The 26,918-nt window shown below is 33.2% G+C and overlaps 2 protein-coding genes across 3 annotated transcripts in view; one reads left to right on the top strand and one right to left on the bottom strand.

Moving 5' to 3' along the window:
• Positions 1 to 5,181: 5,181 nt before the first annotated feature.
• Positions 5,182 to 13,607, bottom strand: LOC138334722 (protein MIS12 homolog). 2 transcript variants are annotated; one of them, XM_069283409.1, is made up of 7 exons: positions 13,585 to 13,607; positions 11,635 to 11,748; positions 10,668 to 10,735; positions 10,194 to 10,295; positions 8,895 to 9,038; positions 6,075 to 6,195; positions 5,182 to 5,455 (listed from the first exon to the last, which is right to left on the bottom strand). In XM_069283409.1, exons 1-7 carry the CDS (start codon positions 13,598 to 13,600, stop codon positions 5,331 to 5,333), a joined length of 690 nt encoding a protein of 229 aa, XP_069139510.1. In that variant the 5' UTR covers positions 13,601 to 13,607; the 3' UTR covers positions 5,182 to 5,330. The 2 variants fall into 2 exon arrangements, with proteins under 2 accessions (XP_069139510.1, XP_069139511.1); XM_069283410.1 differs by having other exon boundaries at positions 10,194 to 10,292.
• Positions 13,608 to 13,807: 200 nt separating this feature from the next.
• The window catches only part of LOC138334389 (pleckstrin homology domain-containing family A member 1-like), a 33,308-nt gene continuing 20,197 nt past the window's right edge, over positions 13,808 to 26,918 (top strand). Inside the window, exons 1-8 of the mRNA XM_069283061.1 lie at positions 13,808 to 13,942; positions 19,297 to 19,562; positions 19,910 to 19,969; positions 20,283 to 20,328; positions 21,711 to 21,808; positions 22,246 to 22,365; positions 23,028 to 23,141; positions 23,609 to 23,691. Coding sequence (XP_069139162.1) covers positions 19,422 to 19,562; positions 19,910 to 19,969; positions 20,283 to 20,328; positions 21,711 to 21,808; positions 22,246 to 22,365; positions 23,028 to 23,141; positions 23,609 to 23,691 — 662 coding nt within the window. The 5' untranslated portion in view covers positions 13,808 to 13,942; positions 19,297 to 19,421. The remainder of the gene's footprint in view (positions 13,943 to 19,296; positions 19,563 to 19,909; positions 19,970 to 20,282; positions 20,329 to 21,710; positions 21,809 to 22,245; positions 22,366 to 23,027; positions 23,142 to 23,608; positions 23,692 to 26,918) is intronic.

Below are 26,918 nucleotides of genomic sequence, written 5' to 3'. Positions count from 1 at the left end.
TATTGGTACTAGTATTCTCATTAAATCTGAAGGGGAACTATAGTATTAGCAGAGTAACGGTATAGATTTATTGCCATACAGTATATAGATTTATTGCCTACACTACACTTTCCCTTTGGGAGAGGTTGGAAATATTCAGTAAAATTATATGTATCACGGTGTGTATTACAGTGATGATGAGACGTTTAACCAGAAACCAAGGATAAACACTTGATCTCTGAAATCCTAAAATAATGGATACCAAAAGACTGTTTAACTTTGCTCTATGTATCAGAGATTACAGTCCATGGAAAATTTCTAGTCTCATTCCACTATACATTTAAGTTTTTTTGTGAGGGGAGAAGAGTGAAAAAAATATGTACGTTTCATTATTTATCATTGTTAATGAGATCAGCTTTTGCAATAACTATGCCTCAGCAGACATTGTATATAAAGTATGTATCAAACAATATCATGTTTATATGATATTATGTATATCCATTATTTTTTTAGATTGGTTATTTTTATATAAATGTTCTTTTTAATATATATAGAGCTTATACAATAAACAATCAACTTACATACATATACTGTGATATATAAGGAAGTGTTGAACTTCTAGACAAAGTATGAAGTGATTTACGTGTACTAATGATCTAATTATAGTGTAAAGCTACATTGTATCTAATAATATATGGAGAAGTATAATTTGTAGCATAAATTTAGATATATTTCATGGGTAGAATCTTTCATGTTAGCCTATGAAACAATAGTTAAAAATGTTGCGTATAAAATTGTGTACATGTATTTGTAAATTTGTGGTGAATCCAATGACACTAGATTGCATTGATATGTATTCTTCATCCTACAACTTTCTCAATTAGAAATTACTTTTGATTCCATTATACAGAACTGTATTAATTTCTTATCTGAAACATTTTCTAATACTTTGATATGTAATGATATTAGATGACTTACCATGTGATATTATTGAATCAGTAAATAATATTTGTTTAAAGTTCCATCATTACAATGATTTTCTCATTAATGAAGTTAATTGTTTTATACTATAAATAATATTAGTTTTGTAATTGAATTTGGAATACCAGTATTAATATGACAAAGTTTATTGTTTTATACTATGTATAACTCACAGAAATATTGATTTACCTAGTAAACATATCCTACAGTTACACGATCATTCTCAAAATTTTAGGAGTAACCTAGTACTTTAATGTAGGAGGCACAAAATACATGTTTGGATAGATATGATATTATTGAATTGACATATATAGTTAAACCAAAATTGAATATTTCATCATGTAATCTGTATACCAAGGTGAATATCAACAGCATTATAATTACTTTTTGAACAGTATATAACAATAGTGATATTATACATTTTATTCATAAAATCTATGGTTTTGTTTAAAGTTTTACTTTGTTATTATTTGTTACATAATACTGGGATCATAGCCTTAAGATGCATTATAATTTAAGGTTTTAAATTAGGTTGTCTACGTTGGCTCAAACAAATTCTGTCAATAAACCATTGCTGTAGAAGTAATCCTGCAATCAAATTTTAGTTTTTAGGTCATCTGACCCGAAGGGTCAGGATGACCTATAGTCATCATGTTTCGTCCGTCATCGTCCGCCGTGCGCCGTGCGTTAACTTTTCACATTTTGAACTTCTTCTCAAGTTCTACCAGTGCGATTTGGCTGAAACTTGCATGAAATGATCCTGACATGGTCCCGACAAAGTGTTGTTATTTTTCGGGTCGATCTGAAATGCAAGATGGCCGCCACAGCCGCCATCTTGAAAACACATTTTGAACTTCTTCTCAAGTTCTACCGGTGCGATTTGACTGAAACTTGCATGAAATGATCCTGACATGGTCCAAACAAAGTGTTGTTATTTTTCGGGTCGATCCGAAATCCAAGATGGCCGCCACAGCCGCCATCTTGAAAACACATTTTGAACTTCTTCTCAAGTTCTACCAGTGCGATTTGGCTGAAACTTGCATGAAATGATCCTGACATGGTCCCGACAAAGTGTTGTTATTTTTCGGGTTGATCCGAAATCCAAGATAGCCGCCACAGCCGCCATCTTGAAAACACATTTTGAACTTCTTCTCAAGTTCTACTGGTGCGATTTGACTGAAACTTGCATGAAATGATCCTGACATGGTCCAAACAAAGTGTTGTTATTTTTCGGGTCGATCCGAAATCCAAGATGGCCGCCACAGCCGCCATCTTGAAAACACATTTTGAACTTCTTCTCAAGTTCTACTGGTGCGATTTGACTGAAACTTGCATGAAATGATCCTGACATGGTCCCGACAAAGTGTTGTTATTTTTCAGGTCGATCCGAAATCCAAGATGGCCGCCACAGCCGCCATCTTGAAAACACATTTTGAACTTCTTCTCAAGTTCTACCAGTGTGATTTGGCTGAAACTTGCATGAAATGATCCTGACATGGTCCCGACAAAGTGTTGTTATTTTTCGGGTCGATCCGAAATCCAAGATGGCCGCCACAGCCGCCATCTTGAAAACACATTTTGAACTTCTTCTCAAGTTCTACTGGTGCGATTTGACTGAAACTTGCATGAAATGATCCTGACATGGTCCCGACAAAGTGTTGTTATTTTTCGGGTCGATCCGAAATGCAAGATGGCCGCCACAGCAGCCATCTTGAAAACACATTTTGAACTTCTTCTCAAGTTCTACCGGTGCGATTTGACTGAAACTTGCATGAAATGATCCTGACATGGTCCCGACAAAGTGTTGTTATTTTTCGGGTCGATCCGAAATGCAAGATGGCCGCCACAGCCGCCATCTTGAAAACACATTTTGAAATTCTTCTCAAGTTCTACTAGTGCGATTTGACTGAAACTTGCATGAAATGATCCTGACATGGTCCAAACAAAGTGTTGTTATTTTTCGGGTCGATCCGAAATCCAAGATGGCCGCCACAGCCGCCATCTTGAAAACACATTTTGAACTTCTTCTCAAGTTCTACTGGTGCGATTTGACTGAAACTTGCATGAAATGATCCTGACATGGTCCTGACAAAGTGTTGTTATTTTTCGGGTCGATCCAAAATCCAAGATGGCCGCCACAGCCGCCATCTTGAAAACACATTTTGAACTTCTCAAGTTCTACTAGTGCGATTTGGCTGAAACTTGCATGAAATGATCCTGACATGGTCCCGACAAAGTGTTGTTATTTTTCGGGTCGATCCATAATCAAAGATGGCCGCCACAGCCGCCATCTTGAAAACACATTTTGAACTTCTTCTCAAGTTCTACCGGTGCGATTTGACTGAAACTTGCATGAAATGATCCTGACATGGTCCCGACAAAGTGTTGTTATTTTTCGGGTCGATCTGAAATGCAAGATGGCCGCCACAGCCGCCATCTTGAAAACACATTTTGAACTTCTTCTCAAGTTCTACTGGTGCGATTTGACTGAAACTTGCATGAAATGATCCTGACATGGTCCAAACAAAGTGTTGTTATTTTTCGGGTCGATCCGAAATCCAAGATGGCCGCCACAGCCGCCATCTTGAAAACACATTTTGAACTTCTTCTCAAGTTCTACTGGTGCGATTTGACTGAAACTTGCATGAAATGATCCTGACATGGTCCTGACAAAGTGTTGCTATTTTTAGGTTGATCCGAAACCCAAGATGGCTGCCACAGCCGCCATCTTGAAAACACATTTTGAACTTCTTCTCAAGTTCTACCGTTGTGATTTGGCTGAAGCTTGCATGAAATGATCCTGATATGGTCCTAATACAAAGTGTTTAATTATTTTTCGGTGTTGATGCGAAATCCAAGATGTGATGGCCACCACAGCCGCCATCTTAGAACTAAAACACATTTTTGAACTTCTTCTCAAGTTCAACGGTGTATCCGAAACTTGCATGAAATTATCCCTGACATGGTTACCGCGCATAGTAACATGTTAAATCATCTCTCTTGGTTTGATCACAAATCGAAGATGGCTACCATGACACTATATCTAATTAATTTCCTATATGTTTAAGGGCCCTTTCTAGGTCCTTCTTGTTTGAAATATTACATTTGTGAAAGATAAATTGAAAATTGTTTCCAGACATGGTCCTGACAAAGTCTATATAATTAGTTTTACTGATTGCCAAGGTATTCAGATGACCGTTAAGGCCCTTTGGGCCTCTTGTTATGAGTAATTAATGAGGTTATGTGTAATGGGACTAATTCACATACGTGGTACCCGTTAATGTTTGTGGGGGATTAGTATCTCCAGTGGTGATGGAATGTCACTCTTTGTAATCATCCTGTTTAAATGATGCTAGTGCAGGATATCATCTTTTGACGTCATTCCATCACCAATAGAAACAATAGTCTCGCACAAACTTTATCAGGTATCACATGATATGTGAATTAGTCCCATTAACAAAATGATAAATGAATTTTGAAAGCTGAGACTGTCCATCGAAAGTATGATTACCTGGTATTGTAAAAATGGAACAGTTTTAGAACCAACAAAAAGTTTAAGAAAAGTTGCATCTAAAATGTGTGTTTACAAAGAACATGGGGCCACAGTAGCAGAGTGGCTAAGATGTCCCAACATGTCACTACAAGACCTTCACCTCCGAGATGGGAGTTTAGAATACCTTGTGGGATAGTTGCCAGGTACTGACTACAGGTTGGTGGGTTTTTCTCCAGGTACTCCGGGTTTTCACCACCAAAAACCTGGTTTGTCCTTAAATGACCCTAGATGTTACACTAATAAAAACAAATACATTGAACATGGGTCTAATGTGCTAAATATTACAATACAATACTGTAAATATACATATTTTAGGTGTAATCTTATTCTAGACTTTACTCTCTGGAAATGCTGCACATACTAATATTTTTTGTACATTGTTTAACCCTGGTTGCCAGCTTATATGTACTGTAGTGATTGCATGAATTCATCATTATAGCTCAATATTAGTTCAAGATCGCTTTTGTGCTAAAATTTGATTCCTTCAAAACAAGTTTGTTGACAGTATTAGCTTTAGCAACATACACGTGTACCTAGATGTAGCCTTCTTTGCTGCCAGTCATAATTTAACCAACCTTTTTTCACTGGAAACATCCGTATGAAATAGAATTTCTGAATTATATTAGCCTTTAAATAATGGATTCAACATAAAACCAGAACACTACAAGGATATATAAGATTTACATTTATACATATATTGCACATAATAACAGAAATATTTTACGAAAGTCTAAAAAATCAATAATGTAGGGATAAAATGCACTATGGTTCTAGTCTGGATGTTTCTTAGCCAAAAATGTCTGTCTTGTTCATTATGCTATCCGTTGGTTTCGTTTGTTTCCATGGCATTAGACTTGTTGTCAGTCTGCATGGCCTTCACCTTTGACATTAATTCTAAAACTTTCTGTGATGTAAACATAAGGCAGTCCTTTAAATCTGAAACTAAAAAAAACATTTGGTAAACAACTTGGTAATTTAAACTGCCTTTCTTCAATTGTGTTAATATTTATATCTAAGGTACCGGAAAGCCAGATATTTATAAGGGTCAAATTTTTTTTTCCAAATGTAAGTAAATACTAGAATATTAATGCGATAAAATTGATGCTATCTTACTTTCAAGGTATATACAATTCAACCATTTCTAAATATTTATAGCAATGTCCCATGAAATTGCAAAAATTAACAGCCATACTGTATGTTATAATCCTCTACAAGTCTAATATGTTGGCAGAAAGAACACTTGTTTGCCCGATGCCTCCAAGTGTTCTATCAACATATTGGACTCGGATCAAGGCAGACAAAGATAAAGTATGTGCTGATGTTGGTGGCCTATAAATGAAAGTACTAGAGAAATATGGCAGACATTGACATTGAAAGTATATAAGACTTGAGTGATAATGACCATCAATATATTTACACCTTCGTACCGTATAACTACATGTAGGCTGTAGAGCAGCTTCATATCAGTACAAGTACAAGCTGTTTTGTTAGTGTAAAATGAGTACAAATCTGATAAAGGTGTAGAATGTGAGAACTTGGATGTAAATCAGAAAAGACAAACCTCCTGACTCGGAATTGATGGTATCCAGTCTCTGGAGCTGTTTCTGGGCCTGGTCAAAGCGAGCCTGGACAATATCTATCAGGGTCATCTCCTGCATCAGCTTACTGTTGGCATACTTCATCTGTCAGAGTATAGAACATGACACCATAAGCTTGTTACATGAGTATGATATCAATACGTCACATTTTACATACAATAAAAATTATATCCGTATTACGGAGTTATCTGCCCTATTGTGGGTAGGTATTAAATGTGATATCATGTGTTTACAAGTTTTGCACACAAAATTGATACCTACCTATAATGGTAGATACCTACCTACAAAGGTGAATGACTACTTTCAATACATTACCATAAGTTTTATTTTATAGGGCCAAAAAAAGTATGTCTTTTTTAGGGTTACATTGGCAAAAAAATAGGGTTGGTTGGTTTGGTCAGGAATATTTTTTCTCTCTTATTTTTTTCAGTGTCTTTCACTCTAAAATGATGGTCAGAACCGGAGTCTGAGATCAAAATCCCGACTTCTAATTATTTTTTTTTTTCGTAGAAATGCGAAAAAAATTATGGTCGGGGGTAAAAAATTAGGGTCTATTGGGTAACCCTAAACAGACATTTAAAAAAAAAAAATTTGGCTTAAGAACAAATAAGAGCTGAAAATGATTTTTGGCAGTATTGCCAAAAATCATTATATTTACATCTATAAAGATTAGTGAGGAAAAACATGAGCTGTTGGAGAACAGCAAAGCTTGTCTATTCAGAAGAAGTTGATGTTCAAGTATTTACTATTTAAAGGCCCACTACCTTTCCGAAACGGCTTTAAATTTTTAAAATTGGAATGTAAAACAAGATCGATAATTTTGTAGTGTCACAAAAATTATTAACTTTCCGTTAATACTACATTTATCATCACCTTCTGAACGGTTTGATTAAAATAAATAAAATGTTTATTTTCATAACGCGGGTCGTATTATGTTTCCCGCCGTCGTCCTAAATACCGGGCGGTAGTTGACTATCACTGCGCCAGACGGCAAAACAGCGAATTGACTCTCCACTGTTTTCATAAATTACGCAGGAAATCTTGCATATGTTTGGTATCGTAACCTTATTTTAGGTCATCGGTACGCATTTTTCTGATGTTATTAATGTTTTTAAGAAACTTTTATATTTTGCTCCGGAAAGGTAATGAGCCTTTAAAAATATCAAGCAGAGCCCTCAGTCTATATTATTTAAACATGGAAATATGACAAATAAACAGACTCAAAAACCCCCTAAAAGGCCCCAAATTGGTTGTATTATCACGTTCAGCATCCAAACACATTGGGAAAATAAAATCATAAACATTTATGATGACTTAAGCTTAAACAATAGACAAAATAGAAACTTGCTCAAAAACATTAACATGGAAATATGACAAATTAACAGACTCAAAAAAAAACCTAAAGGGCCCCAAATTGGTTGTATTATCACGTTCAGCATCCATACGCATTAGGAAAATAAAATCATAAACATTTATGATGACTTAAGCTTAAACAATAGACAAAATAGAAACTTGCTCAAAAACATTAACATGGAAATATGACAAATTAACAGACTCAAAAAAAACCTAAAGGGCCCCAAATTGGTTGTATTATCACTTTCAGCATCCATACACATTAGGAAAATAAAATCATAAACATTTATGATGACTTAAGCTTAAACAATAGACAAAATAGAATCTTGCTCAAAAACATTAACATGGAAATATGACAAATTAACAGACTAAAAAAAAAACCCTAAAGGGCCCCAAATTGGTTGTATTATCACGTTCAGCATCCATACACATTAGGAAAATAAAATCATAAACATTTATGATGACTTAAGCTTAAACAATTGAAGAAACAGAAATTTGCTCAAAAACTTTGACATGAAATGGGACTCCAATGCTGACGCCGACGTGACAACATTAGCTCCCCCTATTCTTTGAATAGGCAAGCTAATGAGTAAATACCATCAGACCATTGAGCTAAATTGTGGAATACAACTTCCTTTAACTTTTTTACAGTGTTCTAAGTAATTGTAAAATAATTTCTGATGATATGTTTCCATCTAAACATACAAAAACAACAATTTTACAGGACATAATTTCTGTGTTGTAACTTAGATTTATAAGGCATTTGTACCCATTTGAATGATTTTCACAGCATAATTAATCAAACTTTATGGTCTTCAATAGTTTATGAAGAAAAAATAATATGTCAAATTTTTTGCCCAAATTGAGCACATATGACTTTAAATAATGTAAACTATCTTTCTTTCCCATGCAATTTACTTTCACGATCTGACGAATTTCATCATCCAAGTAAATTCATGAAAGTTTATCTCTGCCAATTAACATTCATCGGTACATCATTCCTATTAACAGAAAATTCAAATTTTTATATTCCCAAATGTTAATCTTTGTGAACTTATTTTGAAATGAAAATCATGAAATTTCATAGCCACGAAAAAAAGTTAGATTTGCAATATATTTAATAATATTCAGTTTCAGAAATCGCTGCTTTGAAAGAACTGAATCCATTTGGTTAAGAGTCATAGAAGTGATTGTAATAACTTTTTCTCTATCTTCAGCCTCTTATTGATTTATTGGAGATGCAACCTGTTTTTGCATATTACAGAAATATCTGCCCTTGCCGAAAGGTATCATTTGTCATATGGTGAGTCATTGAGTAATTATATGTCATTTTCCCTGAGAAATATATGACCCAGTAACAATTCAATACCAACCACAAGGGCAGATAACTCTGTAATATACAAGTGTAAAATATAGCTACTGATGCCTACTGCTAGAATCTTGTCCTTAAGTTCCTGAATCTCCGTATCAAGGACATCCTCCTCTTCTGTAGACATGATGTCTCCTGCCTGGGCCTTGTCCTCGGGCAGTAACACATTATCTGGTATCGTCATCACATTCTTCATTAGATAGGTCTAGTAAATACAGAACATTAGTTATGTCATTTTACTTCACAACATAAACATGTAGGTCTAGCAAAATCATATAACATAGGTCTAGTAAATACAGAAATTTAGTATTGTCATTTTATCATATAACATAGGTCTAGTAAATACAGAAATTTAGTATTGTCATTTTATCATATAACATAGGTCTAGTAAATATAGAAATTTAGTCATGTCATTTTACCATATAACATAAGTCAGGCAAATATAGCAATTCAGTCTTGTCATTATATCATATAACATAGGTCTAGCAAATACAGAAATTAGGTCATGTCATTTTACAATATAGCTGTTCTTCAATAGACAAAAACATTAAACACAAAAAAATGTTGTCAAATACAGAAAGCTGTTGATGGAGTGAGACATACATGTGACAAGGGGTGATAACTCTATGATTTTTGAGATAAACAAAAAGAAATACATTTGTATTGTCATCCCATATTAGTGTAAAGTGTAATACCGGATGCGTATGGTACTACATAATATCTTTTGTCAAAAAATGCATCGAACACAAATATAAGCTGTAAAATTCTAAAATCACTGGTGAAAATCATGGCATAACACTGAATGACACAACACATGCACTTAATATTTTTCAAAGAGTTTTTCAATAGAACTAAAAGGTTTGAAGGCTTTTATGCAATGTTCTTATATATTTTGATAATCTATAGTTATGCCAAGTAAGAAGTACGGTGACTGTATACCATGTGTGAGTAAAATAGGAAGTAAATTGTCATATCCCCTAGCGATGTCATGATGATCATTTGGTAACCCTTCCACTTCAAGACGATCAATTGCAGCTTTTTATAATCGGTTGTTCAATAAATGAACAAATCAAAAGACATCTGTTTTTTATTGTTTTACTTCTGATATTGTTACATAGTAGACAGTACTAGACAGCCTCAACATAAAGGTTATAATCAAATTACAGTTGCATTTGACCACACATGTATATGTTATAAAGTTGTGGTAGAAATAATATACAAGTTGCTATAAAGTAGAAATAATAAAGACAGACTTGACTCTGATACAACTATTTATAGTTACTGATCATCAGTTACCAATTAATCAATTCACGGTATTCAATCGATCTGACGTCACTAACATCACCTAATCGCCACTCACCTCTATAATGTCAAAGTTCATGTCCAGTTTACCAACCATAGTGGACAGAATGACATCACACGCCTCCTTTATCTGTGCTGGTGTCATCACTGTACTGTACTGCTAAATAAAGTGGGTTATCAATTTAACATCAATGAACGCTGAAGATCTGAACAATTCTTGCAGATTTAAGAAATTATGCCAATAAATAAGGTCAGTCAGGCAAACAAACAATATTTATATTAGACGTCATAGATGTGCTGATGAACTATTTTTTCATGTCCAAATGTAGAATCACTATCAAAATTACTATATTATTTAGAGAAAAGTCTTTGGCATATACTTTGTATAGTACATGTATTTTAACATAGCTGGTTGCCATTACCAATATGTAAATCATTGAAAAGTGAAAATCAAATCTGATAAGAAAATATACATTCATTAGAAATATCCAAAATTAACCACAAAATATCCAGATCTTTATTATGTACATACCTCATTTGTTAGACATGCTTCCATTTCGTGAATAGCTCTTTGGATGTATTCAAGTGCTGCATTGTACACTAAAAATAAAAAGACAAATTCATGGTATTCCAAAATCTTATCACAATTTCATCAATCTGCATTTTCTTATACAAAAGGACTTTAAGTGTACCTTAAAATTATTTAATGTGAACAAAGTATATTATATTATTATAACATCAAAAATATCCTTCATGCACTTTTTCTCCATTGATACTTTGGCAATAATGCAACCTTTTTTTCTGAAGTTGAATTTTCAGTTTACCAGTAAATATATCAAGGTTTCCCCCCCCCCCCACCCTTAATTAGAAAAGGGACTTTTTACCATATTTGGGAAAGAAATTGGGAAGTAAATTTCCAGGAATGAAGTGTTTTTGGGGAATTTGGCATAAATTTGAAATAATTTCCATTGAAATGGGTCCATTATCAGCCCCAAAAAGCTCCTAAATAAAGCCCTGATATCATACATGCAGATATGTTAGTCTATGAGAATATACCTGGTATTTAGAGATATTACACTGAAATTACCTCCCTTTGCATTTTTCAACATTATTTATGTCTACTGCTCTTGACATTGGGTAAAAAAGCAGGAAGTTTAAAGCACTTGTCTATTTATTACATGTTTTGCTGTTCAGATTTTTGAGAAATTTGATTTGACAGCTGAATCTGCTAAAAGTCATGGGTCAAGGGTCAACTGGATGCTCTAAGATCTTCAGTCACCCAGATCTCGCTGAGGAAAGGAAAGATTCCTTCTTGTTGGCAAAAGGTTGAGGACTGCTTTATGCCAAAGGAACTTGGAGGGCATCAATCAGTTTTGTACCATTGGTGATGATGGACCTCTTGTTGTAGTGAGCAAGACATTCATGAAGCCTCATGGGGGATACTCTCAAAGATGTGTTTGCCATATATATCAGTTACCATATACACTGTATCGTCATACCTCCATTACAAAAAGCCTTTGGGGTAAAGCCAAGATGCTGGGTTTCATATTCAGATGGATCATATTCAGACACCTCCAAAGGAGAAACGCATGATGTGCTGGAAGTCATTGTACCTACATTAAAAAAAACCAACATTAAATCCCAAAGAGCATCTTGGCACCAATATTTCAAAATGTTTTATATCGGTCAAATTCCCTCCTTTTCCCAGTATTCTAAGCAAATTTACCAGGTAATTACAGACATCGGGAAAGTTGAAAAAAAATGGTCGGACATTCGGACCGGCAAGGACTGTGAGTAACCCGGACCAAACATTAGTGTGACTTTTTTAAGTAAAGATAACTTCCTGCTATTAGTATCCATGCAGCTGTGTTCATGATTATCTAATGCAGTTTACGTTTTTGCCAGGTTCGGTACCTGCGTAATACTTCAGAGACGCCATTTTTATCGACTTTAGTTACTCAATAATTGCAGGACGGTTGGTCCGGACCGGATTTTAAAATAGGCGGTCCAAGTCAAATTTTGCCAAACATGTCCGTCGGACCGGCAAATTTCGCGATGTCTACAATTAATTAATAATTATATATATAACATTATTAATCAAAAATTTATTATATTGTCTCGGGTAAAACCATTAAACAATGACATTTGCACTGAATTTCCGTTAAGGTTCACTAGCTATAATCAATGCTGCCAGAAACATATATATATATACATAGAGATTGGAAACTCCTTCTTTGTCTTTGTTGCCAGTTAGAGCATTTTCCCTTGGCAAACTTCTTGTAAGTGTATTCTTTTAAACACTATATTTACCCATCAACACAAAGTTTAAACATTATATCACGGTTTGATGTGACAAGTTTTCACCATTAATGTCAATTATCTAATACGATTTTTGAAAGTATGAAAACATATTTTTTTTATATCGAAAATCAGACATTCAAAACCTAAAGTGTATTTTGTTTTATTAATATATTACAATGATATTTTTTCTTTCAAAAATCGTACTGAAACCATCTGAAACTTTTATAACATGTACAGATCAAAGTTATTCTACTGTATTTAACTATTTAAGAGTTTAAACCCCTAAGCAACATACAGAGGTACATCTGCCTATCTTGAAAATGGCGGAGTTGCCAATCTCTCTTATATATATTATATATATCTCTGATGCTGCATACTTGCCAACTCTCCTTATTTTGGAGGAAGATTCCCGATTTTGAACCCTCATTTTAACATGTCCAAATTCTTTAATATTCAAAATGTCAACAATCTAATTATATCATCAGAAAAAAAAGATCAAAATCAACCTTTAACTTTTTCAGAGAGGGTTACTTAGTCGAATTTCCTAAGGTTAAAAGTTTAAACATGGTATGGGATTGAACTGGGTCAATCATTGATGACCAGGTAGGTTAGTCGGTAGAGCACTTGGCTAGTGTACATGTTCTGAGAGTCACGGGTTTGAATCGATCTCCCGGTCTGGCTGCTACATTTTCTCCTCTCCTGTTACAGAATTGGTGCCCAACTAAATAACCCATGGATAACGTTAAGTTACTCAAATGCATGACTGTAACACATACGCAAGGTTCGAACCTGTTTTATGGTCATCTGATCGTGACTATCAGCTGAATATCATTTGTTGTTTGTTTATACACAGGCGTCTGCTTCTGGTTTGATAAAAATATAATAACATAATGAATTAATGATTTAAATAACATAGGATAAGGCCTATTTTATTTTTCCAAAACCAGATGCAGACGCCTGTGGTTGATAGATTTATCCGAAATTGTTTCTAGTCTACATTCAATTTAAGTTTAGTGGTAAAGTGTTGATTCAATGGGACATGCATTCTACGCAGATATCAAGATAGGTACCATCATATAAATATATGTTATAAGTAGTTAGAACGAATAAACAAAATTCTCTTGTTGACAAATCGGTTTTGCACTTACCGCCATTACACGTCATTTGTAGATTTATTTAGGAGTCCGGTTCAAATATCCGGATCGTACATGGAAATAACGATATTTCGATTTTTTTTTTTCATTTTTCAAGTTAAACGTGAAATAATCTTATAAATTAAACACATTTTCTGTGCGAGTACACTAATACTGAGTCTTAAATTTTTATTGCTAACTCTTTTTTATTCGTATTTTTGCTTTATCGTTTTGAAATGGTCCCTTTAGGAACTGACTTCCGGTAAAAAGTAATATGGCGGGTATGTGGACTCCGGCGCTTCCTTGATTCATGGTTGATCAGTTACAGATGGAGCATTAAACTCACAGCACATGTTCTTTGTGTGTTTTGAAGGTAAATTGACGGTAATCCGGTGTTATTCTAACAATATGTGCATTAGTTTTCCTCTCAAAAATAACGCTTTGTCTCTAATATTAGATTAGGTTAGGCATTTTCATGATTTTGGTGTCTTCCCCCTGTCACTACAAAGATACTGTAGGCCAGCTGACTTGCATTTATTTTTATAAATGATGAACATTTAGATTCCGTATGTTAAGGGTTATTTTGGTAAGATAGAAATATGCACATATTAAGATCACGACACAATAAACACAAACTAAATAAGACTAACATGTTCAAAATGCATTTATTCATCAGGTAGATCAAAAGGCCTAAGCTTACAATTGAATTTCAAATTATTCAATTGAAAGTTGGAATGCAATACATGTGCAGGTATACGCTGATCAAATAATGCCTATCTAAAAGTTTAAACATACTTGTTTGTTCGAAAAAATAGTAATAAGGTACTAAACTGCTAATGTTCTATTTCGATCGTTCTTCTTGAATTTTTAGTTATATGGTCAAAATAATGGTGATTTATAGCATCATTCCAGGTTTCACACACACATATATATATACATTATTGATGTATGTATATCTAAGTTGCATATTTTTCGACTTTGATGATCATAACAAGAAATTAATCAAATTTGCATAAGCAGGGATCAATCTACATATGTAGCTCTGATTTATTACCGTTTATGGGTAAATTTCCTCTCAAGGAATGAAATACCCTCTGGCCCAAAATTCCCCTGAAGATTTACAAATTCCCCATTTGAAGCTAAAAATGACCGTTTTTGTAACACAGTTTCCCCTGTGACATATTTTTTATTATTTTTTTTTTAATTTGTTTGCAAATTTCTTCATATTTATCATACAGCTAATGCATATTTTATGATAAAATCTATTTTTTCATTATTGAGCTTAAAATCTTGCTTTACTAAATCTAAGAAATAAAAACGGTTGTTTTACAGTACTTTTCGTCAAAATGATTATAATTTTGGACCAAAATAAGAAGATTCAAATTCCCCTATATTTTGCCAAACTTTTCCCCTATTTTGAAAAAGGGTAATTTCCTCCAAAACCTAGATTGATCCCTGATAAGCTAGGCAAAAAAAAAAAATGCTTGTTTAGGGTTTAGGTAGGTAGGTGATTTTTTTTAGATATTTATATACACACACCTTTGCATATTTTATAATGTATTTCTATTAACATAAAGTTAACCCAAGATGTGCTCCAAATTATTCTGTAGTAACATGATGTCAAATTTGCTTACTGAAATATTTCAAATTTTGATTTTAACATTCATGGCAGTACAAGGAAATGATGATTCGTTTTACATTAAGGTTTGTTTATTTGCTGTCTTTCTTAAGTAATAAATATACATGTATACAAATGTATCCTCAATGATCAAGGATGAATGGTGATGAATTGGTTTAGATTTTTATACATATCATCTTTCTTAAGATTACATTGATTACAGTACATAATCATAAACTGGCTTTGAACACACTCCAATTTCAGTGACCTGTAGCTTTTGTTCAAGATTATAATTAGCACAATAATATCAATTAGATAAACAAAAAATATTGTTTTTGAAATGATAAACATGTATCACATCAGAAACTGCATGTGCTATATTAAAGTATGTTGTCAGCACAAAAATTGTCAGAATAAAATCTGTCATGTACATGTAAAGATATCCAATTTACGTTCATATATAAATAAATCATGGGAAATATTTTACACTTTAGACCAATTGCAAGCACTGTTATGACAAATATATAAGCTGTTACAATCTCAACCCAACTGTAAGGAAGTTCAAACTACTGTTATCCAGATTTACATGTTGTAATTTCTGTCAGGGTGAAGCTTTTCCTGATGAAGTATACATAGTGTCTGTATATATACCTTGCTTCTATTTCCTGTGATTTTTTTGGTTAAAACAGTTGTTGGATCATTTTTTTTTCGTGTTGCATACACAGGATGTGCTGTGTGTGATCACTGGGGCAGATTTAACTCATTGTTTTTCGTAATCTTCATAAGTTTATAAAATTGTTTGATAATCATTAGATAGATGTTATGGATCACATTAAAACATATTGAAAACTTAAGTGATTAATTAATGTACATATATAGGTACAAATACTAAATACAATATGTGTAATTAGCTACACACCATTTTCTCCCACCTACATACATACCAGGTACATATACGATTTTTGTCATACAGCCAAGTTGGTAATTGGAAATCAGACGTAATGTTATTATTGTACTACATTATGTAGTCAAATTCTATTCATGAAGAGTCAGTATTCAGATCAAGAGATATTTTGTAGAGACACTGCCCTCAATTTCCTCGGTAGATTGAAGTCACTTTAAAATTTACTTGTAGGTACACAATGCTTCTATTGATACATTGACTAAGTAGACAAATGTGTTCAATCTCATTAAAAGATTGAAAAGTTAAGTATTGGATGATGAAGGTCTGATGGTTGTAAGTGGGACAAACTAAAGGATACAAACGTTAATATGTACGTGTATCATAAAGGCAAAAATGATGACGAGGTATTTATACACATGGCAATCGTTTATTAAAAGCCATTTATAATTAGAGGTCCACTACCTTTATGAATCAAAAAGTAAGTTTCTAAAAAACAATAACAACATTCTAAGGTAAGAACCAATTAATGTCTGAGATGAGGTTACAATACCAAGCAAATGCAAGATTTTCTGTGTAATATAATATTAACTACATGTATAAAGATTCATTTCACTATTTCGCTGTCTGGTGCAGTGATAATCAACTAATGCAAGGTAATTAAGAAGACGGCGGGAAATATAACACAACCACGTTATGAAAATTAATATTATTAAAGTTTACTAGTATTTTAATTAATTTTGTTCAGAAATGATGGTAAGTGCAGTATTAACAGTAAGCATATAAATTTTGTGACTCTACAAAAATATCAATTTCATTTTATATTTCTATTTTAAAAATAAAAAACCGTTTCGGAAAGGTAGTGGGCCTTAAATAATAAACATTCTTAGTAAGTTGAAGTTACTAAAGCTGAAACATATCAGTTATGTAAGAACTTTTCCTTTATCTATATAGGACAATGTTTTGATATAAAAATAATCGAGCATATATGCGACTCAGATTTGAACAAGATCACCAATAAATAATATATCACCAATGATGATATGATCTTTTTTTTTTTTTAAATATTATTTTAATCAGTTATACATATAAATAACAATACATTTCCCATTCGCATATCTAGGACTCTCATTCAATTTCCATATTTGTTATATTTTAGTTCAAATTTACCTCACTCTTCTCTCTTACCTAATAACAGATGTATTAAGAATTTGCGCTTGCATACATTTCAATCATTCGTCGCATCCACTCAAAAAAATTATATACAATGAAGTTAATTTGAATTAATTTCCACAACAGTTTATAAATATATCAAGGGAGACAACTCTTACATAAAATAGTCAGAAGGGAGACTGCCATTCATTCTGTTTCATTCTAATTATATATAATATTCCGGCAAAAAAACAACACATTTACTCATAAGGGTTAACATTCACACATAATAACAATACTTATTGTTACAGTAATACTGCATAGTGATTGGATTGTTTGTGTAATTAAATAATAATAATGATGATAAATATAGAATGACACATAAAATCATTATTTGAAGGATGTTTTAGTTATACAATCACCTTGCTGTTGCCAGCTAGGAGGTAACTGAGCTAACTCGGGGAAATTTGGCTTTTCTTATACATTCAACATATGGCAAGTCCTTTTGATTAACTCCGGATACACTGATCGGGTCCATATTTTACATTCCAAATTGTTATTCCAGTCATTGTTTGTAAGAGAGATGTAAACAAACATGTAGACGAACACGTTGTATTAGTATTATTTTGGACTGAAGAAGGCCCTACAATGGCTGAATATATATTCCATAGAAATGATTTTGATTTTACTTTGAATTTATTTTGGCCTTTTGTTTTGGATTATTATGTACTAGCTTTATACCGTTTTTACCTCATTATGTTTGTAAGAGTTTTAAGTGGTTTTGGAAGTACAAGTATACATCAGTTGTGATTAAAGGAGTGTTAGAGTTGGAGGAAATGGTAGTATCCAGTGATCATGAAAACCTAGCTACTTGATCAGGCAATTGAATGCGGACCTTTTCATATTTTTACCCCAGGGATCGAACCCCAGACATCAACATATACTACCAGCTATAGTTATGCACTGCGAGTAGCACTATACTAGCCTATCACCCAAAGTAATTTACAGTCAGACCTATAGCATATAGCAAAATATATTATTACATACAGGAATTAAAACCTGCTATAAAGGACATCCAAAGGGACAGAATAACAATGTCATTCATAGACAGATGTCCTTCGATTCATAAACAGGTGTCCTTAATAGACAGGTGTCCTTAATAGACAGGTGTCCTTTATAGACAAGTGTCCGTAATAGACAGGTGTCCTTTATAGACAAGTGTCCTTAATAGACAGGTGTCCTTAATAGACAGGTGTCCTTTATAGACAAGTGTCCTTAATAGACAGGTGTCCTTTATAGACAAGTGTCCTTAATAGACAGGTGTCTTTTATAGACAGGTGTCCTTAATAGACAGATGTCCTTTATAGACAGGTGTCCTTTATAGAAGGTTTTACTTTATGTAATAATTTTGCTTTAGCTAATTAAGGCACAGAGTCCAAAACTACTGTATCTATATATCTAATATCTATATCTCAAAACACAATATAGGTCTTATTTTCATGGTTTTTCAAGCCTGTAAAAACCATGCATGGTAACAATTTTTTTTTTTTTTAAATTGCAAGTCATCGGGATTTTTAACTTAAAATCGCACCCCCTTCCAGATAAATGTTTTCTCTTTAAAACCAAAACATCACTCTACATCTGTCGTCTGCTTGCGTAGTCTCAACTGGATATGGACCCAACCAGATAAATTCTATCAACAATCTAAATAACCCTATATACATGTATATATATATATATACATATTGAAGCTCATGAAACTATTTAAATCATAGTTAACAAAGAAATACAAACATTTCTAGATGGTGTGGTTGTCACTGCCTTTAAAGTTATCATGATACAAGATCTAAATGTAATAGCATTAACAGGTATTGACCATGAATTTAAATTGATCCAAACTTCGACATTATGGCCACCAACAGAAAGAGTCGTGTTTAAAAGGTTCTGTGACAAGGAAACAATGCAGTATTATATATACACACCATCGTTTGTAAACAAACAAATACCATAAACAAAGAATTCAGACTTTAATGTTGGTATAATTTCCTGTTTCCAGATAAACCAATGTAAGACGAGGACTACCCGTTCATGTTAAACACCCTGACTTGCAGACATTAACAGACATCTTCACCATGTATATTGTGTGAAACCTCACAATCTTCTTTACTTCATATCCCCACCATGCCTTATATGGACAAGCGCGGGCGCTTGTGTGGCTTCCTGAATGTAGAGGAAAAAGAAAACAGCGGGCGTTTTAGCCGACGATACTTCATACTTAGTACAAAAGATGGCAAGTTTCAGTACTTCATGGATAATCCACTGGTAAGGCAAAACCTACTGTATGTTCTGTAAATACATGTGTATTATCACTTTCTTCTGCAAATATGTAATTCTAGTCTGAGTCCAGTTTTTAGTGGATAATCAGTATCCAAATTAGGAAGGTAGAAAAGACTAATGTATTTACTTTAATTAACTTCTTTATATAGAGAGGGAAGTAAAACCCTCAGGTAAATTTTAATTATTTGTAAGGCACTTGTATGTATGTTTTGCATTCATTACCGTTGGTAGCCAGGTGCCAATATATATATTGCAAAGGAAATGCACGCCACTGCCATGTAACTAAAATTAGAAAGTACTCAGTAATGAATTACTGATTTTCCTTTCCACAGAATCTCCCTCATAACAACAGGAGTCCTGTAGATGGAATCCCTTTACAGTTTATATCAAAGGTAAGTTCCTGTTTACATGTTTACATGGATTAACTTTTTAATTACACTGGGATTTTTCAGGTACATTTGGGTCGGAATAAATGCCCCTTTTCCCTTGGAAAATTTTGCTGTATTTTCTCAGTTTTATCTAAAGATTTCCCCCAATTTAGAAAAACTCCTTAAATATACTTGTTTTAAGAAAGACGAAATGTAGTCTTTCCCAATTCAAAAGGTACATGCCTCTGAAATTATTAATAAGAAAATCACTGTTACATCATTACGGTTCATACACACAAAGACATTCATATATACAGTATAATTTGTATTCCTTCAGGTTAGTGATGCCAGGAAGCAGCGGCCAAAAGTTGATAGCTGCTTTGGTAAGTACCTTGTATTTAAAAAACATGCCAACCATCATATTCACTCAATTTGAGAGGCCTCAATTTTACTTATGCTACTTAAAAGTTAATACAGATGGAAACTATGAAAACTATTGTTTTTTTCTGTTTAATTTCTTTTGTTAATTGTTTAATAGTTTGCTCTGTGCAATGATTTTGTGAACAATAAGCCCAAATGTAATCCTGATGATCATGAGTGCCCCTTAACTTTTTTATTCAATTTTCAACTGGATGCTTATTGGGTCAAATACCATTAATAGAATTTTACAGGAACTTTTTTTTCTGTTATTGTTAGAAGAACAACTTCATATACAGTCAGTATATAAAGTGTTCTATATAAAAAAAATAGCACAAATATCTGGACAACACTTGTATTTAAAATTTTGATGTCATATAGACCACTTCAGTAAAATTTACAAACAAAATGTAAGGTCTTAAATCATCATTATCACATAGACTACATTACAGAGGAACTAACATACATTTGTGATTACAGAAATAATAATGAGATAATCACAGAGAAAGATTGAGTAAAAATATATTAAATTTAATCCTGTCACAAGATGATAAATTTTATGTTTGTTCTCTGACAGTAATGAACTTTATCCTCTATACTAGTGATGAAGATGATGAATTTTACGTTTGTTTTCTGACAGTGGTGAACTTTATCCTCTATACTAGTGATGAAGATGATGAATTTTACGTTTGTTTTCTGACAGTGGTGAACTTTATCCTCTATATACTAGTGATGAAGATGATGAATTTTACGTTTGTTTTCTGACAGTGGTGAACTTTATCCTCTATATACTAGTGATGAAGATGATGAATTTGACGTTTAATTTCTGACAGTGGTGAACTTTATCCTCTATACAAGTGATGAAGATGATGAATTTTACATTTGTTTTCTGACAATGGTGAACTTTAACCGCTATATACCAGTGATGAAGATGATGAATTTTATGTTTGATTTCTGACAGTGGTGAACTTTATCCTCTATATACTAGTGATGAAGATGATGAATTTGACGTTTAATTTCTGACAGTGGTGAACTTTATCCTCTATACAAGTGATGAAGATGATGAATTTTACATTTGTTTTCTGACAATGGTATAACTTAACCGCTATATACTAGTGATGAAGATGATGAATTTGACGTTTGATTTCTGACAGTGGTGAACTTTATCCTCTATACAAGTGATGAAGATGATGAATTTTACGTTTGTTTTCTGACAGTGGTGAACTTTAAACCGCTATATACCAGTGATGAAGATGATGAATTTTACGTTTGTTTTCTGAAAGTGATGAACTTTAACCTCTATATACAAGTGATGAAAATGATGAACTTTACATTTGTTTTCTGACAGTGGTGAACTTTGCGGGAAAGATGATGTTCCTGCAGGCTGATGATAACAGTGACATGAGGAAGTGGATTGAAGCTCTTAACGATGCGAGTCGGATCACGGTAAGTCAGCTATTAAGTTAACATCACTTATGATAATGGAATGTTTCTCTCTGTAATTACATATCTCTAACTACGTACTTTTATTTTCTTGGACAATATATTTATCTGAATGCAGCATTTTACACAATTATTCAGTAAGGGTTTCACAGCCACAAAGTGTAACCACTTTTGACTTGGTCATATGAATTTGAAATTATTCTAAAGTTAAGCTTAATTATAGAGGTTTTTATTCTTTAGGTTACAGATGCTATCTTAGATAAAGTCATTTATGGTTACTGAAGTGATAGACAAAATTGCGTCTGGTCAAAGTATTCTCTTGCAAGTCCTAGCATCACCTGTGAAAATAAAAAAAAAAATGTTATGCTTCATTGATAGCTTCTTCTTGTATGAAAGAAGTTTGTATTTAGACTTAAATTGAGTAATATCAAATTGAACAGGTACCAACGTCAATGGAAGGTTCAGAGGAGAGAGTAAATGAATGGCATCAAGATGGCGTGTCAGACGGTGGCTACAAAACAGAGATAGCTGGGGGAGTTGTGTGTAAAATGCCTATACAGGTAAGCTTTGATACCAGGGAGGTACATATACTTTACAATCATTGGAACCCCCCGGGTCCAGATCCAGATTCCCTTAAACAAAACCTGAAAAAAAAAAAAAAAAAAGAAAAAATGGGAACTAATTTTGACCTGTATTTATAATTATATACCAGTGATGAAATAACCTTGACCTATATTTACATACAAGTGATAACTGACGTTGACCTATATTCACATACCATACCAATGATGACTATCTTTGATGAGATAATAAACCTATGATGACTATCTTTGATGAGATAATAAACCAATGATGACTATCTTTGATGAGATAATAAACCTATGATGACTATCTTTGATGAGATAATAAACCTATGATGACTATCTTTGATGAGATAATAAACCTATGATGACTATCTTTGATGAGATAATAAACCTATGATGACTATCTTTGATGAGATAATAAACCTATGATGACTATCTTTGATGACATAATATCCAATGTTGGCTTTCCTGTATTTGTACAGACCAGTGATGACTGACCTTGATCTATATTTACAAACCAATGATAACTGACCTTGACCTATATTTACAAACCAATGATAACTGACCTTGACCATATATTTACAAATTTCGGATTGTTTAGTAATGGTAATAATCCATGCTTACCTGTATTTGTACAGACCAGTGATGATGAGATGTCCGAGTCCAGTGAAGAGGAGTTTGACTCCCATGGAGAGCCTGCTTACAGACTCCCGGCCATTAAGACAGGTTTTGGAGTGAAACAGGGAGGAATGGTATGGACCTTGGACAGTAGAAGTTCAAAACAAATGTATACATGAAGCTGTTACCTGTTACCTTTTCTTAGACACTGTAGTTAGCTGGTTCCAGCTAGTTGTGGCGCGTTTTGTTCATTTACTAGGTTGTTTGTTAACATCCACGCTTTCCGTGTGTTAGGATCTCTTCACCTCTGGAATATGTCATAGCAATCTGAAGGCAGTTCAGGGGAAAAAAAGACCAATCATAGGTCTGCAGAGACTTTCTTTGAAGAGTTACGCAACTTTCAAGCCATACAATGTACCATTGTTTGATCCTTTTGATGTTCATCAAAGAATCAAACTCACCTGCTCATCCAATGTCACAAATAGAACTTTCAATTTTGCTATGATATATTCCAGGGGTATAGCCATCATAAGTGATCATAAAACCTGGAAAATAAGGATGTGTGGATTACTTTAACAAAATGTTTTCTTATGTTTTTCAGAGAAAAAACTGGAAGAGAAGATACTTTGTGTTAACAGAACAAAATATTTTATACTTTAGTTCAAAAAAGGTGAGTCTGCCAGTGTATGTCCTCAGATGATAGAAATGATGTAGGAATAGTTCTTATCACAATGTCCTGTTCAGCCATGTCATGAAATATAAGTGAGACACATGGCCTTGTTCAGCCATGTCATACAGCCATGTCATGAAATATAAGTGAGACACATGGCCTCGTTCAGCCATGTCATACAGCCATGTCATGAAATATAAGTGAGACTCATGGCCTCGTTCAGCCATGTCATACATATTGTAAGGCACGTGTGCCATCGTGTAATGACACTATTGTGATGTTATAAATCTATTAATCTATTATATGTGATGCCCCATGAATGTCTCTGTTTCTGAAAACTGCACTTGAAAGGTGGGTAAAGTCTGTCTTGGTATTGAAATGAATTTTTTTTACTATATTTCCATAAATACTAGTAACATGATATATAGAATCTAACATGTAAAAATAAAGTTACGTGATATATAGAATCTAACATGTAAAATAAAAAGTTACGTGATATATAGAATCTAACATGTAAAATAAAGTTATGTGATATATAGAATCTAACATGTAAAATAAAGTTTATATCGTTTTGTACTCATCAGTAAAGTTAGACAATGTTTGTACACATCAGATACAGTCATATCTAGTCTTATGTCAATGTTTGTACACATCAGATACAGTCATATCTAGTCTTATGTCAATGTTTGTACTCATCAGATACAGTCATATCTAGTCTTATGTCAATGTTTGTACTCATCAGATACAGTCATATCTAGTCTTATGTCAATGTTTGTACACATCAGATACAGTCATATCTAGTCTTATGTCAATGTTTGTACACATCAGATACAGTCATATCTAGTCTTATGTCAATGTTTGTACACATCAGATACAGTCATATCTAGTCTTATGTCAATGTTTGTACACATCAGATACAGTCATATCTAGTCTTATGTCAATGTTTGTACACATCAGATACAGTCATATCTAGGCTATGTCAATGTTTGTACTCATCAGATACAGTCATATCTAGGCTATGTCAATGTTTGTACACATCAGATACAGTCATATCTAGTCTTATGTCAATGTTTGTACTCATCAGATACAGTCATATCTAGTCTTATGTCAATGTTTGTACACATCAGATACAGTCATATCTAGTCTTATGTCAATGTTTGTACTCATCAGATACAGTCATATCTAGTCTTATGTCAATGTTTGTACACATCAGATACAGTCATATCTAGTCTTATGTCAATGTTTGTACACATCAGATACAGTCATATCTAGTCTTATGTCAATGTTTGTACTCATCAGATACAGTCATATCTAGTCTTATGTCAATGTTTGTACTCATCAGATACAGTCATATCTAGTCTTATGTCAATGTTTGTACTCATCAGATACAGTCATATCTAGTCTTATGTCAATGTTTGTACTCATCAGATACAGTCATATCTAGTCTTATGTCAATGTTTGTACTCATCAGATACAGTCATATCTTATGTCTTATGTCACAATGTCTCATCAGATACTAGTCATTATCTAGTCTTATGTCAAATGTATGTGTACTCATCAGAGACAGTCATATCTAGTCTAATGTCTTATGTCAATACAGTCATATCTAGTCTTATGTCAATTGTTTTGAGACATCAGATCAGATACTAGTCTATATTTCAATGTCTTATGTCAATGTTACAGTCACACATCAGATACAGACATATCTAGTCTTATGTCAATGTTTGTACTCATCAGATACAGTCATATCTAGTCTTATGTCAATGTTTGTACACATCAGATACAGTCATATCTAGTCTTATGTCAATGTTTGTACACATCAGATCAGAATACAGTCATATTAGTCTCATATGTCAAATGTTTGTACACATCAGATACAGTCATATCTAGTCTTATGTCAATGTTTGTACTCATCAGATACAGTCATATCTAGTCTTATGTCAATGTTTGTACACATGCAGATACAGTCATATCCTAATGTCAATAGTTTGTACTCAGTCATGGTGATACAGTCATATCTAGTCTTATGTCACACATCAGATACAGTATCAGACTAATGTTTGTACACAATCTAGTCTTATGTCAATGTTTGTACACCATCATCAGATACAGTCATATCTAGTCTTATGTCAATGTTTGTACACATCAGATACAGTCATATCTAGTCTTATGTCAATGTTTGTACACATCATAACAGTCATATCTAGTCTTATGTCAATGTTTGTACTCATCAGATACAGTCATATCTAGTCTTATGTCAATGTTTGTACTCATCAGATACAGTCATATCTAGTCTTATGTCAATGTTTGTACTCATCAGACAGATATACAGTCATATCTAGTCTTATGTCAATGTTTGTACACATCAGATACAGTCATATCTAGTCTTATGTCAATGTTTGTACTCATCAGATACAGTCATATCTAGTCTTATGTCAATGTTTGTACACATCAGATACAGTCATATCTAGTCTTATGTCAATGTTTGTACTCATCAGATACAGTCATATCTAGTCTAATGTCAATGTTTGTACACATCAGATACAGTCATATCTAGTCTTATGTCAATGTTTGTTCACATCAGATACAGTTATATCTAGTCTTATGTCAATGTTTGTGCACATCAGATACAGTCATATCTAGTCTTATGTCAATGTTTGTACTCATCAGATACAGTCATATCTAGTCTTATGTCAATGTTTGTACTCATCAGATACAGTCATATCTAGTCTTATGTCAATGTTTGTACACATCAGATACAGTCATATCTAGTCTTATGTCAATGTTTGTACACATCAGATACAGTCATATCTAGTCTTATGTCAATGTTTGTACACATCAGATACAGTCATATCTAGTCTTATGTCAATGTTTGTACACATCAGATACAGTCATATCTAGTCTTATGTCAATGTTTGTACACATCAGATACAGTCATATCTAGTCTTATGCTAATGTTTGTACACATCAGATACAGTCATATCTAGTCTTATAACTGGAGATGATTGAACTCATTCACCCCTGGATTTGCGTAATGGACTGATCTTGTCTTTGTTTTAAATGAGCCTAAATGTGACTTTAGGGGTGCATGAGTTAATGAAACCATAAATCAAGAAATTTTTCGCCTCATAAAAAAATCATGTTATATCATGCGTTTCATAGTAATAACAGTATATTTATACAACTGATGCTCAAATGTTCTTGATACAGTTAAAAAGTAACCAAAGTTTATTTTCAAGGA

The sequence above is a fragment of the Argopecten irradians genome, chromosome 11 (genome assembly GCF_041381155.1).
Source record: "Argopecten irradians isolate NY chromosome 11, Ai_NY, whole genome shotgun sequence".
Taxonomy (NCBI): Eukaryota; Metazoa; Mollusca; class Bivalvia; order Pectinida; family Pectinidae; genus Argopecten; species Argopecten irradians.
The sequence above is the reverse complement of the archived record's forward strand: the minus strand, read 5'-3'. Positions and strand labels throughout refer to the sequence as shown.